Here is a 16,349-nt window from a genome sequence, read left to right as displayed (position 1 = left end):
AAAAAAAATCCCTCAAAAACAGCCTAATTCTTATAAAATTCTGAAAATGAAGCTTTTCTATAGTATCTTTTTTTTCTACATAAAGGCCCCAATTACTGCTTCTAATATCAGTATTACTGCACAATATAGAATGTCAGCGGCAATCATTGACTTCAAGCGATAAGTTTAGATGTCATTTCAGCTATGATGAAGGCAGCAGGCCCGCTGGTCATTTGACACTCCCCACACCCTAGTAAGAAATACATAAACACGCACATGCTGCAAGCATATGTAGAATATTTGCATGATATGAATGCGACATCTGTGAGCACGTGCACAAGTCATACACTAAATATAAAATCAAACAAAGATCAGGCCTTGCATCCGTGTGACCTTAGGGCCACGCGTTTCTCTTGTTTCAAATTCCAGTGATTCTTTTAATTAACTATTTATCTGATATATTTAATACAATATTTTATATCTAACAGTGAGATCAATGTAAGGACAACATAAGGTGTACCGGTTACCAGAAGCAGTGGTAGTACTCACAATGGCCATCACTTGGTTGGGAGGCACTGTCAAGGCATGTTGGTGCACTCACTTCCTGCTTCTCGACCAATTATTTTGAACGCAAACACACTGAAGGGAAGGGGGCATGATAGGAGCGCGCACGCACGTGCATACGCACAACACGGTTGCTAAGCTAGCGAGCTAAGCTAACCGTTGCTATGAGCATAACCCAACAAATTCGTGTTCAGTCTGATGTGGCCACTGATCTGGATGTGGCCCTTTTCCGCGTGGTTGGGACGGAAAAGGGGTATTGATACGAAAACAGTTATTTTATGACATTAACAATGAAACTTCATTATTTGTAGAAAACGCAAATGGGTTCCAACTATCATGATACAGTAGCGATAGTAACAAACGATGAAGATGCATGGTTATCGTTCTGTTGTCTTTCAAAGACTTCAATCGTCAAACACAACGGCAAGAAGCAAGTTGTGCCTCAACAGATTTAAAAATTGATAAGACAAGTTAAGACTACGACGGCGGCGTACGCCAGAACTGCAACAGGTGATCCTCGTTCCCGGGCGCATTGTTGATTGACAGCAATAGCGGGCCAATCAGCGGCCAGACAGGAGCTCGAATGAGCCAATCGCGTGTGGCGGCGGAGTCGATATGGGCGTTTACTCCGTCTGCTGAGCCCAGGCGTCGTCAGTCTGGTCTACGCCGAGCTCCGAGCACTCACGGTCGGTGGATTCGCTTAGATCTCAACGGGGAGGTGGAAATTCGACATTATCCACCTTTCAACGACGGAGGACGGCGTTTAGGGTCCAGAAGGGCGACGGATATTTGCGCTGCGGAGGTCTCAGATCGGTAGGTTTCAACCTATCTGCTTTCCTCCCCTCCCTTGTGTGCAGTCGCCCCCTGTAATTAAAACAGGTTTACGTGTTAGGTTAAGCTCTACTGCAGGTATGCAACACGTATATCTTGAAAAAAAAAGCGCTAGGGAAATACAATAGTAACTAAATTTAAATGTTTTCGGTTCAATATTTTAGGTTTGAGATTTATTAAAAAATAAGGTTGCAGCCACTAGCGATATTTTCTTTTGCATGTTATCTTTTTATGTGTTTCTATGCACATGAGAAGTGTGTCATGGTAGCTTAGATCATGTTTGCACACCGTTGTAAATCAGCCTTGCATAATAATAATACTGCCTTTGTTGTCTTTTCACTGACATAATGTTTAGTTACGGTCGTGCCCCACCAAGTCTTTTATTCTGTCATAGGTGGTGACTCACTACAACAGGTTCCATTCTAAACTGGTATCTTAGTATGCAATACATCTTAAATATTACCCCAACATTTGCATAGAAAAAAAAGAAGACCCAAATTTTTTGTTTTTAAAATCCATTTATTAGCCAGTGACCTTAAGATTTAGGAATATGTGTAATTAAGTGTAATATTGCTAATGCAAGTTGGAGTTAATCAATCACAATCAGTTGCAGATGAGGGGTAGTTTACCAGGAAGGCTCACAATAGTTCCGCACATGATGTCAAACTGGTTAGTTTTAATTTGAGCAGCATAACTGGGAACAAATCCAAGCAAAAGTGCAACTGTTGCAAAGACAGTTTCAAGAAGCGCTTCACGGGTGTCTTTAGCAAAATACCCCAATAGTCACAGCATACTAATTAATTTTAATTTCACACAATAGTCGAAATGCGATGTCACAAATTGGCAAAAATTCTGTCTGGTTTGCTCACAAAATATTTTGGAAATAGGCAGATAACAAAAGATTTACTTTGGTTTAGAATTTCACACTTGATGGATAGGCAGGTACTCCAGGGACCCAAATATTTAAATATTAGCTATTAAAAAGTTAATTTTCTATACTGTCCTTTTGAAAAAGGTTCCTACAATTGATTATATATATATATATAAAACAATTTTTTTACGTCATTGTTGTGTTACTGCACCAGTAAAACAGTGTTTCATAAAAACAACCACCATCATGTGCTTTTAGGTTGTTGCTGCAGCCATTTTGGATTATAAAATTACACTGAGGATTAGCTGGTGAAAGTTGGCTCCAAACCCACCGGCCCTTCCCCATGAGGAAAGATGGGGAATGGCTTCTCGGAACAACCTAGCTTCCTGGCGAGCATCCCCTTCTTCCAGTCCTTCCACATCGCCATCCTTGGCCTGGACTCGGCCGGGAAGACCACCGTGCTGTACAGGCTGCAATTTAATGAGTTCGTCAACACGGTGCCCACCAAGGGCTTCAACGCAGAGCGGGTGCGGGTTTCCCTGGGTGGCCACCGCTCCGTGAACTTCCAATTTTGGGACGTGGGTGGCCAGGAGAAGCTACGGCCGCTGTGGAAGTCGTACACCAGATGCACGGACGGTATCATATTTGTGGTGGACTCGGTAGATGCCGAGCGCATGGAGGAAGCCAAGACCGAGCTCCACAAAATCGCCAAGACTTCGGAGAACCAAGGAGTGCCACTGTTGGTGGTGGCCAACAAGCAGGACTTGAGGCACTCCTTGGGGCTGCCGGAGATCGAGAAGCTGCTGGCGCTCAAGGAGCTGAGCCCAGCGACGCCGTGGCACCTGCAACCCGCCTGCGCCATCATCGGGGACGGACTCAGGGAGGGCCTGGACCGACTCTATGACCTGATCCTGAAACACAGAAAGGCGATTCGGCAGCAGAGGAAGAAGCGATAAAGACTGTGAGTTTACTGGTGAGGTGAAGGAATGTCTGGAGTTAAATCCAGCGTCTACGGACATTATGATCTCAGTTCTCTGAGCTTAAAGGTTTGTCAGGCTGTGTTCACACTTTTCATGCTTAAAACGAACGTTGGTGCGAGTTTGTTTTCATCCAATGTGAATGCTGTCATCCGAACTTTTGTGCGCACCAAACAAAGCAGATGGTGACCGATTCTAAGGTTGTGTTCATGTGTGAATACCGTCATCCTGGCCCAGACTGTTTGAAGAAGTTGTCTCGGTCCGCTTGCAAATGAACTTCACGTGGACCGGCGTTAAAATGACAGGAGAAAAAAAAAAAGTATTAATCTCCCAAGTGTGAACACAGCCTTTAGTCATGTGACCATGCTGTGGATACGGAAGTGATGTGTAAAGGAACAAAGTATGATGATGAGAAAGTTTTAGACATGTATGGATTTCAAGATGTGATCTAACACTCGGAAGGTTTGGGGTGTGAAAGGGTGGGATAAGATGTTGTTGGAATGGCCAGTGGTTGCTCTATTCTTACCAAAAAAAATCATTTAAATAAGAAATAGACGGGTTAGAACATCAATGAAATTTTCACTTTTTTTTTTTTTTTAAGCCTTCATGATTTTTTTTTAACACTTGATAAACTCAATATGTGAAAGCAAAGTATTATTGTGCATTTTTGATTGGTTTGGTTGCTCTCTTCTATCTCCCACCTAATGCACTTTAGATGATCACTTCTCATGGAGTTTACAGTTTGTTAGCTGGACTTTTTAAAATATGCATTACCATGTTTGGACAGATGCCGTTTTGAGCCGGGTGCCGCATTGTCATGAGCTTTTTTTTTTTTTTTTTTGATAAATAAAAACCTTTTTAGTGCACCGGTGAAAATGCTATCCAGCCTGTTATTTTGACTACGCTTGCCCGTTTGTCATTCAGTTTAGTCTGCATTTTGTATTTCCATTGGAAAGAGTACTTTTTTTGGTTACCCCTTCGCAGCTCGCGTTGGTTAAAAAAAATCAAATAAAACACAATGTTTGCTGAGAGTCGATAATTTATATCCACCACTACGCAGACAACTTTGCCGTTTACAGAAGACAAATATCAGTTATCTTCTGATAATCGGCTCATACTTCAAACTTGTTCTTAGCAAATGCTAGTTTGAGCTTCCATAAACACTCCTAGCTCTCCTTAGCATTTGGCTTTGACAATATGGTACCTCAGACGGTGTGGTCTGAGAGTGAAAACAGTCGATCTTAACTCAGCCTAGCCCCCACTGTTGTGTCTCAATTCGGCAACAATTCTGATAAAGACTTTCTTGGTTGTTTAATTTCACACTTGACTGCTAGGCAGACACTCTAATTTGTATACAAGTATTAAAAAAAAACGGGTGTACTATTACAGTCACCTTTTAGTTTCTTTAAACCGTGAAAAGCTTCCCCAGGCATGTACCTTTGTGACGTTTTCCAAAAACCGAGTTGGCATGCGGACAAAAGGGCAATAAGGTTGAGAAAGAACCACATGTTCCAAATACCTGCATTTGCCTGGACATGTTGCGTTGAATTTATGACTAACCATCTGTAACGTGTGTTTAGAGCTGCAACCCTTCTAGTAAAGGACATGTTAAGAACCAACAACCAAACCAGGTGGCTAACGGTTACCTTGACACAAGGTGACATTTAAAAACATGACGAGGAGTTCACTTGTTCTTCACGCTTGGTTGCAGTCTCGTGTCTCATGATGATTGACATCCAGTGGTTGGAATTGACAAAGCATAAATCCTTGTTACTATACTCGAGTAGATTATAATTTTATCTATCATTTATTTTAATTTGTTTGGTTTTACACTAGTATCTATACTTGTACTTTAAATACAGTGTGATCATTTTTCCACGTCTGATTACATCACCGCTGCAGACAAGGGTTTAAGTGTTCTGACATGAGCAAAAAGCACCTGAGTGTTGTTTGGGGGTTAACAATGATCTCCTTCCTCCAAGGCTCGGTAATGCGGTCGGGGCAGCCCGAAGCTAGTAGGACAGGCTCGGGCAGGAAAGGCGAGCCAGGTGGGGGATTCGGGATGTTAGGGGGTGGGGGGGGCTCCCCGAGCTAGCTTTATGAACACCGTTAACGGGTTGAAGTCCCAGTAGCAGCTGGTCTTAAAAAGAACTTGCTCCACTTTAATTCTGTGACCTTGACGCGGAACAAGACTCGCAACGTTACTGGAATTTAAAAATAGAGACCTAATTAGCACTAGGGTCTTACTAAAGTTAATCAGTGGAAGATTAAATATTGATATGAGCTCATTTAGGTCATAATGTAATCACAGGCCACGCAGTGAGCATAAGCTTAATCGTCACAGTGACTGGGACCTTCAGAACTGTTTGATGGTTGAAAAGCTCTGAAATCGGCCAACATTTTTTTTTAGAAAAATCCAAGCAATTATATTTTATTTTTAATTTTTTTCAACAGCCCTCACAATATTTTTATTCTGTTCTTTTTTTCATGGGACAGCAATTTAAAAAAAATGGCAAATTTGTAAAAAAAAAAACTCAGTAATTTACGACAAATAAAATACACGTAGCGTATAGCTATAGTTTAATATGAGGATTTGTTTGTGGTTAATGGAACTGAAAATGAAAAGGCAGGATGGAGACAGATTTATTCTTAATTTAAACTTTACTCGTCATACACGGCAGCTAGAGCGACAACACTTCCTGATCCCCTATCAGCTGACTAAACACTAACCAATCAGAAGCTAGCATACTTTAGGTAAATGCAAGTGAATGATGGAGAGCAGCAGACACATCAACTTGGCTACTTGTACAAAAAAAAAAAAAAAGTATGAATGTGTAAATAATAATTCTGGAAACATAAATGTACAAGTAAATATACATTTTAACAAATTAACTTAAATGCTTGATCCTTAGGGTGTGGACCTTTCCAAAGCGAGGCGTCTTTGTCGCTGGCAGCACCTAACGCTAGTTTCTTGAGTCGTCGTCCCCCGCCCCCCTACCCCCCCCCCCCCCCCCCGGCAAATCTGCCACTTTATAAACACACATCATAAAGTCGCAAATTTACTAGTTTTTTTTCTCAGAATATTGTCTCCACCCTCTAAAAAATATATATTTGTACGTGGCCCTAATACGCTGTCGTAACTTAGTGTAGCTTGTATAAAAGTGTGAATTTACTGCTGTCCCCTCAAAATAGCAACCAATGTTTAAATCACTGGCAACAAAAGTGAGCCCTAAGTGAAATTGGAAAAAAAATGGACCCAATCAGCCATTTTCTCTCTCAGGTGTCATGTGACTCATTCGTGTTACAAGGACTCAAGGATGTGTTAAATGTAAATTGTAATAGGAGTTGCTTTTGAATCTTTTGCTGTCAACGCCACCCAAATTGTCTTTGATGTTTTCACCTGACCAATCACAACGAGCAGAATCAAGTCAGGAGACTTTCCCTGCTCATGTCCCGGAATGTCGCCGCGTTTGCTGATGAATGGTGTCTTTGTGTGAAGCGCAGGTGGCTCGTCCCCGCTTGCTTACAGAAAAAAAAGAATGGCGCGGAGCAAAAAGGGCCAGCTCGCTCTTTTTCCTGCTTCACTTCACTGCTCGTGTTTCCTGTTCCTGCGTGAGAGTGAGATGAGCTCCATCCACATGAATTTGTCTCCTGTCCACAGGCCGTCCATTAAAAAAAAAACTCCAAAAAGCCACTCATCCGTGCAGGAATTTCCATTATTGCTTTTTATACGAGGCCACACTGCCTGCAGCGAGCCTGAGTCTGAGCTTTAGACTTGCACTAAAATCACAAGTTACAAGGGAATAACTCCTCAACTGCATGCTGTAGAGTAGCAGGTGTTTATTTGAAGCAGGGCTACATTTTACTGAATAAATTAATTAGTTATTTTCCAGAACAGTAAACACGAATATCAATGTTCTGCTTTCATAAATACCCTATTTCCTCAGGGGTGTTTACTGTATTTATTTACTCAACGGCATGTAATTTATTCAAAGTAAGGCATTAATTTTAGAGGAAGCTGTTTGTTTTATTAGTGAGTTACTTAACAAATGTGTGTTGTACTTTCATTAAAAAAAAACCCACATATTTCCTTAAATGATAGCTAGAAGCATTTACTTTGTATTTCCACAAGTGGAGAGACTTTCAGGTGTTTATGTGAAACACGTCTCCGTGCCATGAAATAAAGTAGGCATATCTGTGAAATCATATTTTCTGAAAGAGTAGCCTATAGCATTTATTTACTTAGAAGCAGGGCAATTATTTATAGAAATGCTGGTTTAATTGGGTTAGTTGCTTCATAATTTGAATTGTATGTACAGACACAGTAAATCCCCAGATCACACACAGTACATACGATATATCGTCATATGTGGTTACATTTACAGAAGCAGTCAAAAGTTTGGAGAAAGCTCCTGATTCATTAACATGGAAAAGTGTCCCTATAATTTGGACTGTTACTCTAACGTACATTGATGCCTTGTGATACAAGTAACCAAATTTATGACTAAAATAACCGCTTAACTGTACCTTAAAGTCTGCTAGCTTAATGCTAACACTTAATGCCAAATCGCATAGCCATAGCATGTATGTGGCAGTGTTTTAACCCTTGAAGCTATTATACTGGTGTATAATGTATACTCAAATAATAATTCTTTGTTCCTGGGACCATCCTCATGAAGCCAGATGTCTGTATTATACCCCGGAGGTCAAGGACAGGAGCAGCACAGTGTCCAATAAAGTGAATGAAAACAAAAACAGTCACACATTACAAATGTTTTTGGAGAGGGATGCTGGAACGAAATAATGTCATTTCCATTTGTTTCAATGGGCAAAGCCGATTTAAGATACAGGTGTTTTGTGTTAGCGTGGTCACGGAACAGCTTAAATTCAGGGCACCACTGTATTGAAAATCATACATACACATATGCATACAAACATTCAAATCATAGCTCTCCAATGTAAAGCATGCATCTCTGATTATTAATTTTTCATTTTGCAATGAATTTTTGATTACGTGTGCGCTCCCAAGTCGGCTTACTATGCGAGATTATAACGCCGGGAATTCATTTTTTTCCCCCCCTCAGCTGTTTTGAGAGCCAGTGAGAGCTTATTTTGTATGTGACATGCAGATCATGCCAGGAAGTTGTGCTGTGGCGGGCATGCTAGTTGCTAACGGAACAGCTAGCAGAACTGAGACGATAATAATGATAAACATGAAGCAGGAAGTTCAACTGACTTGCTATGACATCATGATAAAAAAAAAAGTTTGGAATACTTTTTTGGGGGAGAAGGGTCAAAATGCTAATGCTAATCCTATGTTCAAGACCAGCTGTCTACCCGACTTATTTACTTTTAACTTTGTTTTAACGTTATTGTTTTTAAATTATTGTTTTCAACTGTCTTATATTTTATGGTCTATTTATAATTATTAAAATCACTTTGTTTTCATTATTATTATTATTATTTTTATTTTAAGTGCTTGATAAAAAAACAATTAAGTTGTTTCACTTTTGAGCAATTTTGAGGGGAAACGTTTGTATTTTCCCCCAAATTTTTTCATCTAACATTTCAGTATTATTTTATATGGAAGCGTATTGCTGCCACACCAGTTCAACATAACATTATGACAAATCACTTTATAGCGCTGTATTGAACACATTTTTCTGGTGTGGAAGCAATATACTATATTAACAATTGTATTTCTATCATATCTATATATTTAGTCTAATATTTGTTGGTGTTATTTTCTAGTATTGGTTATAATTTTCATTGAATATTTAAAAAAATCACATTTTCTTTTCGGGGTTGCTCGTACTAAATGCCGACGTCGTGGTTTCTTGCACGAGTGGTTGCCATGGTTACAAGTAACTGTGGGATCCGCCGTCTTCCCAGCGCTCTAATGTGCATTTTATCATGTCATCTTCATGCACAATTCACTTACTTTGTATAAATTCTTTTGTATTGGTCACCCCATTATAGTGTATATAGGCTGCACATCCTAAATCTCCGCTGCGGTTTATTTTTGGTGATGGGGGGGGGTGTCATGTGAAAGGAATTCCGCCACTCTGCAGCGGCCCGCCGCCGTAATCCCTCACGGCCAAACAAGACCAGAGACACATTTCACAGCCCTGTGCCTCACAAAGACCCCTCTGGAGGGGACACGGCTCTTTGTGGCCCCCCGAATCTGGCCCACCGGCTTGTGTCTGGATGTTGAGGCGGGGTGGCTCCGGGTTCAAGGTTAAAGGCAATGAAAAAGTCGTTTGCCGCTGCAGCTGGTGGGTTCCGACGCGGCAGAGGATTAAAGGGATCGAAAAAGCAAAAATGTTACAATTCTGCGGTGCAACATTTGTCGGTCTGGTTTTAGTTGTACTAAAAAAAAAACACACACACACAAACACAAAGCCAAAGAAAAAAGTCCAGCGTGAGTCCCTACCTCCATAACTTTTGCGAGTGCCTTCTATCGGCAGTGATTGCGAGTTACTTAGTCATAATTACGTGGCCCATTTCTACCACTACAGCATTTAGCTAACTAGCTAGCTAGGTCGCTAGCTATGCACATGCTGCAAAAATACACCTGTCTTGAATTTTTAGATTTACAGAACAGCTCACTGTCATTGTTTACATTCCCAAGAGAGCAGGTGATGCCACAAACAAGCCCGCCGTGCTTCTGCCGGCCAGGAGGCCCGCTTAGCTCGCAAGCTATCATAGCCTGGCGGCTAGCAACTCACGCAGCTATGACTCTTCTCTCTGGTGTGTCAAATTTAGAAGACATTTATTTTCAATTTACTTGGACTTTAATCATCTAATTGACCTTATTTTCCTGGTACCATATTTAAATCTCCATTGTGGCACATTAAGAATACAATAGTTTCTCTTGGCCTCACACTGGATGCTAATCTGATCCGCACACCTCTCAATACTGTGAGGTGGTTCTCCTCATGTGACCTCCTCAGCGTGACCGGCCCGATGTTGGCAATAACACAGACGGCGCTGTTTAAACACGGTGCAGGAGTTCATTAACTCAGAGAATGTGAGACTGAATAAAGAAGCGAGCAGGCCTCTTTTCAGCACAAGAGCAGGAGGAGACGGAGGGCGCGGGCCTATATGGATGCTTAAAGAATGATTAACATCCAAAAGCGTTCAGTCCGACTCCATTTCCACGCTAATCAGTGCCACTCCTCCACATGTTGAGGGAGGACAATATGATATCAGGTCTGGGAATCTGTTTACACAATCCTTTGGATCAGATAAGGATTAAATCATCGTTTAACACAACAGCAACATGCACAACCAGTTTCTCCTCATATAATCTATTTGTGTTTTTGTTTTGTAGCCATGCCTGGCTGTAACTATTGCAAATATTCGAAAAAAGAAGGCCAACAACAACAGCTAGCTAGCTAGATAGTGGTTCGTGCAACAAGCTAACATTAGCATGTCGCGATGCCTACAAACTGTTTTCCCAGATTGTTTTCAAAATGTCAGCCCCCCCCCCCTGCTACTGATCTTCTAACCTCCGAGCAGAACATTGTGCACAGGTTTCTATGAGAACCAGACAGTGTCAAATTGTGGGGGTGTCCTGCCCCCTCAGTGTCATAAATCCAAATAGTTAAAGGTCAACACCACAGTGCTCTCCTCAAACGGTGGTAAACGTCTAAACCAGGAGGCGTTTACTTGGAAATCACTAACGGAGATTTGATGACGACAGTATTTGCTTTGGGAATGTAGTTAATGATTTATCTTTAAGTTCATTTTCATTACATTACAGTTTCATTTACAATATCTTACGAAAGTCAGTACGGCAGAACTCCCACATTTCTGTACATAGTTATATATTTCCATGTGACAACACTGAAGAAATGACACTATGACACAATGAAAAGTAGTCAGTGTCAATCTTGTGTAACAGTGTGTACAGTTCCCTCAAAATACAGCCATGAACCCAACAACAAAAATGAGTACACCCCTATGTGAAAATCGTTTTCTCTCCCAAGTGTCATGTGACTTGTTAATATTACAACAGCTCGTGTGTGACTAGGGAGCAGGTGTGTGTTTTTTTACCCTTACATACTTTTGTATTTTTGCCAAATATTTTTGGTTATTTTTTCATTATTGTTTTAGCAATGTTGTAGTTTAAAAAATATTATTACGTTTGTGTAATTTATATATTTCATTTTCCAACATTTTTCATAACATTTTAGCCCTTTGTTTAACTTTAGAATTTTGTGTTTGTCCAACGGGGCATCTCACACCGGGCACGTTTGGCAGGTGGACTGTGGCCTGACTCAAACGAGGTCATGTAGCCTATGGATGGACCAAACACTGCATGCATGCTTACATAGTTGGCAAGGTGGCCACTATAACCTCCCCGTGTTCAAGTGGCCTGATTCACAGCATTGGACTGCGGAGGAGGAGGAGGAGGAGGAGGAGGGTCAGATGACACCGATACCACAGAAGAAGGCTTCCTTGTCCCGCACGTAAAGTGATACTGATTGCACTTCCTAAGTAAACAACTGACTCACTTTACTGCTACACTGTGAAGCTCATACTGATAACTTATCAGCAGCATTTAGGCTTCATAATAGGGGCAATTGCAGGCCACAAAATTAGGTACACCAAAGACACTGTTGCCTTTTGAAGTATTGATGTGGTAACTTACTAATGTGACGTCCAACTGCACTCCATCCTGCTGTTTTAAATATTTGGGTTATTGGAGTGGTGTACCTAATATTGTGGCCAGTGGCATAACTTGAATAGCCCAATTTAATTTGAATGACTTTCTAATGTTTTTGCCTTAACATTTATCTAATTTTCACTGATATTTTTTATTTGTGTATTTCCCTAATAATTTTTAATTGAAAAAAAGTTTTGTATTTTTGGTTTTAATATTTTTATCCCCCCCAACACATTTTTTAAAAATATATTTTTTCTTAAGATTTTACTTTAAAATAATTATAATATATATTTTTAAATTTTGTACTAATATTTTTGTTTTCACATTTTTCCTCTTGTGACCTTTTTTTTTTTTTTTAACACGCAATTGGTCCGTTGGTATTTTGGGGATGTGGCTTGACAAAAGACTTGAAATATTTCTGGATTTTGATTTAAAACATTCTTTTCATCATGTTTTTTTTCATGACCTTTGCTATGCTACCTGCCATGTTGAGCATATGCGCTATAATGCAACTTCCTACTTCCCTGTCCTTTCCTCCCTGTTTAAATCCTATCAGACAGTTTTACACCTGTATGAAAATACTTCCATTTAGCACATTAGCATTGCTATGCTACGCCAAGGCTTTGGTGGATGAACAAGGCCTGGTTTGTGTTTTGTGAGGCAGGTGGAGGTGCAAGCTGACTTTTGCGGCGTCTCACTTTCAGTCTGCGTGGAGCCCAGGGGCCCCGCTGGCGCATAGCCAATGGCAGCCCACACAAAAGACATTTTTTTCTCCTTTGGGATGCTTTTCACTACCGCAAAGATGGATGACCAACCAGGCTCGGTGTTTTCGGCTCAACATGGAAGCTTTGTGAAGATCACAAGGAGGGAAACCCCCAAAACTACACAAATGCAGGATCTGGATAAAGCTATGCAGTCATCCACATAGTGATTGACACCACCAGACACACTTTTGTCTGATCTGAGGTAAGCAATGTCCATCTATTAGTTTTTTTAGTTTTGTAACAAATGCTAACACAGCTCAGCTGAGTCGCTCAGAAATAAAAACTCACACGTATTCAAAATGCTTATCTAATTACTTACTATGATGCTACATGGTCATTTGCATAGCAATTTTATTCCCTCAAAAATGTACACCCACATGTTTTTTAATGGTCCAAGATAACCAACGTACTTGTATTATCTGTAAAATAATGATATGCTGCTGCCAGCTTAAAATGCTAATGATGTTTACTCACATGAGTTCAGATGCTAACAAGTTTAGCCAACTAAGATTGGTAAGGTTGAGGGGATTTTTTTTGTTTTTGTAATTCCATTTCTGAAACGCACGCTCTGGATAAAGATACACAGTTTTTTGTGAAGTTATTTGAATCCATATGCTAATACTTTGCCACTAAGCTAACAATGTGTGCTAGGTAGCTAAACCGCAGCTAAAGGAAAATGTTTTGTTTCCTACGCTCAAAACCAGTACAGATGAATACAGACATTGTACATTGTACATACAGTATTTACTACCACTACATATAGTGGTTAGCGGAACAAGCTAACATAGCATGTAATATTGTCTTGACTTTTGTTTTTGTTGTACAAGTTGTGCAGATCCCCTTTTTCTTTTCACGTGACGTGAAGAGTAGCTCAGTGGGAGCAGGTGCATCCTGGCCGCTCCTGCAGGAAGTGTTTTTGCTGTGGGTTGCGGGAAAAATGCGTGGCTGGCATGCGGGAAGGAGCGGAGCGGACGCCCCCATTAGCTATTGTCAGCATTTTGACATCCTGACGAATAGATTCAAAAGTCAGGGAAAGACTGCAAAACCAAACCCTTTGGATTTTGTTTTTATCTCCTCTTAAGAAAACATGCACAATTCCTCTTTTTCGTTTTTTTTTGTTTTTTAAGTAAAAATGCAAAACTTTTTATCTAGGAAAAAAAGGCCTCCCTAAAATTTTCTTTTTTCTTCTTAATTTTTTGATACAATGATCACACGCACATTCACACACACACACACACATATTTTTTAATCTTTAAAAAATAAATTCATCGATTTTTGTTCCTTTTGAAAAATATGTACTTAACCCCCCCCACACACACACACACCCAAAAAAAATCATATTGTTTTCTCTCTAAAATGTTGTTTTCTTTCTTTTGGGAAACACAGTACTTATTTAGTCTTGAAAAACAAACAAACAAACAAATAAATACACAAAACAAACTCAACTTTTTTTCTGGGGAAAAAAAACACAACTTTTATGGTTTAAATGTTGTTGTATGGTTGATATTTTACAAAAGTGCAACTGCATCCGCCCCATTTTCTTCTCATTGAAAAGTCTTTTGTCACGTGCAACATGTTGGTGTCATCTGATTAGCGTAACGCGACCGCTCCTCTCATCAGTTATTCATCACGACCACTACCTTGCACAATAGAAATATTCGCAAGCCATAATAAATAAAGAATATAAACCATAAATATTTCACAGTGTAAAAAAAAATCTAACTATGTAGTCCCATGACATATTTTCTTCAGCTTGTCGTGTACATCCATTATCAGCTGACATGTTGTGTGTGCGTGCATGTCTGCATGCTATCAACATGTAGCCTGTTAGCTTCAGCTGGCTCACATGCCTGCGTGGGTGCGGTCGTCTTCCTTCTATTTTGGCAGCATCACATGGAGAGAGTGAGAATCCAAATGGAAGATTTTGCTTTGCACCCCCCTATAGCCCCTTCTCAGCTGTCTCATCACTCAGCAGGGGAGGGGTCACGGCCCACAAACACACACACACACACAAATGGGTTCTCTTTCACTTTGTGCGAGACAAGTGGGTCAGCTCCAGTTATCTGATGTGCCAGAAACAAGGAGACAAATGGGGGTCTCCAACTCAAACAAAAGCCTGGCTCACCCAGCAGGTCTTGGAACTACACCCATCCCTAATGAAAGCCACAGCACACTGTAAATAAATAAATAATTAATTTACAGAGAAGGCAAAACCAGGTCCAGAAAGTAAAAAACCCTGCCACAGTTTGGCTTTAGCCCCTCGTGCTAGCTAGCATTTCCCTAGCTAGCTCCCCGGGTGCTTGTTTACCTGCTAGGGAGCTAGCTAGCTAGCATGGGAGGCTGAAGTCAAACCGTGGCAGGATTTTTACTTTCTGGACCTGGTTTTGCCTTCTCTGAATAAATAAATAAATAAATAAACGACAAACAAGAATCAAACATTGTGTTTTAACACCAAAATGTTTAAACAAACCACATTATTAGGTCTAACTAAATTTTCTGTTAGCCTAATGCTAAAATATAAGTGTAACCACCATACACTGGCTACTGGAAATTAGCGTAAATACTAGTGGCATGCATCTCGGCAATAAAAGATGATTTAATATATATCTGAAATTCAATATGATTCAAGGCAGTTCGATTTGAAAACAGAACAATTTGATTTGGTTCCATTTTATATGGTACGGCTCAGTTTGAGAGTATGATGCAATGAGTTTCTTGTTGTCATTTCCATACATTTGAAAGAAATTATAATTTTCACAGGCATATTTTTTCCTTTGCAACTATGCAACTATTATTGGAGCTTACAGTAATCAGAGTACTTTTCTACCTCTTTTGCTGTTAAATATGCTGCATCTCTTCCAGTAGAGGTCAGTGCTGCCAACGCAAGGCGCACTTGAAATTTGCACAATTGAAATTTGGACTTCCCTATAAACTATAAAAAATTAAAACAATTGCTAAAAACCTGCGACAAAGTGGAGGAACACTGCAATTCCCTGATGCTAAATGCCATCCTACACATTAGAGATAAACATTTTAAATTGTAATTTGTGCTCCTTAGACAAACAGCATGGGCAGCTAAAAATGAGAAGAGGAAGGGGAATGTCCCCTCGCTGATGGATTGGGCATGGCCCCTCGAAATGAAAAGCTGAATTATTCAGGTGAGCTGCGCTGGGTTCATTTCCTGTTCAATCACGGCTGCTCTTCTTCCTGCTTCTTCTATTTCAGAACCCTCACGCATGTCGTTAAAGAAATGACAGGATCTTATAGATTTCTGTGCGTCCTGCCATGTTGAAAATGCGTGCCGGATTTCGTGTCACTCAGACGCGCCGGTTTATTTTGGATCCGATCGGCATCAAACAAAAATGGCCGATTCGCTGTGATTTTCTGTGCTTCCTGTCATGTCATGATTTCACAGCATAGTTTCTTTATTGATTTTCGTACACCTAGTCATAATAAAAATCTGTTCATTAATTAACAATTCATAGCAATAAATAAGCCATTAGTTACATTTTCCCCAAATCTTCCACAAATTCTACCTGGGCGTGTTGTAAGCCTAATTATTGTAACAATGTTGGCAGAAAATAAATAAAAATCATACTGTGCTGGACATGCTGTTCTCTGACAGGAATGTGGATGCTGCACCCTCACCGGCAACACATACCTCAGCACAGCCGTGATGTCACTGTGCGCAC

The 16,349-nt window shown here is 40.3% G+C and overlaps 1 protein-coding gene across 1 annotated transcript; it reads left to right on the top strand.

The window, feature by feature from the left end:
• Positions 1 to 719: 719 nt before the first annotated feature.
• On the top strand, positions 720 to 4,098 carry arl4aa (ADP-ribosylation factor-like 4aa). The gene is made up of 2 exons (XM_077576459.1): positions 720 to 1,356; positions 2,504 to 4,098. The coding sequence occupies exon 2, from the start codon at positions 2,599 to 2,601 to the stop codon at positions 3,199 to 3,201; it is 603 nt and encodes a 200-aa protein (XP_077432585.1). The 5' UTR covers positions 720 to 1,356; positions 2,504 to 2,598; the 3' UTR covers positions 3,202 to 4,098.
• Positions 4,099 to 16,349: the final 12,251 nt, after the last annotated feature.

This window comes from Vanacampus margaritifer, chromosome 9, assembly GCF_051991255.1.
Source record: "Vanacampus margaritifer isolate UIUO_Vmar chromosome 9, RoL_Vmar_1.0, whole genome shotgun sequence".
Lineage (NCBI taxonomy): Eukaryota > Metazoa > Chordata > Actinopteri > Syngnathiformes > Syngnathidae > Vanacampus > Vanacampus margaritifer.
Note: the sequence above shows the minus strand (reverse complement) of the source record. Positions and strands in the feature narration are given on the sequence as shown.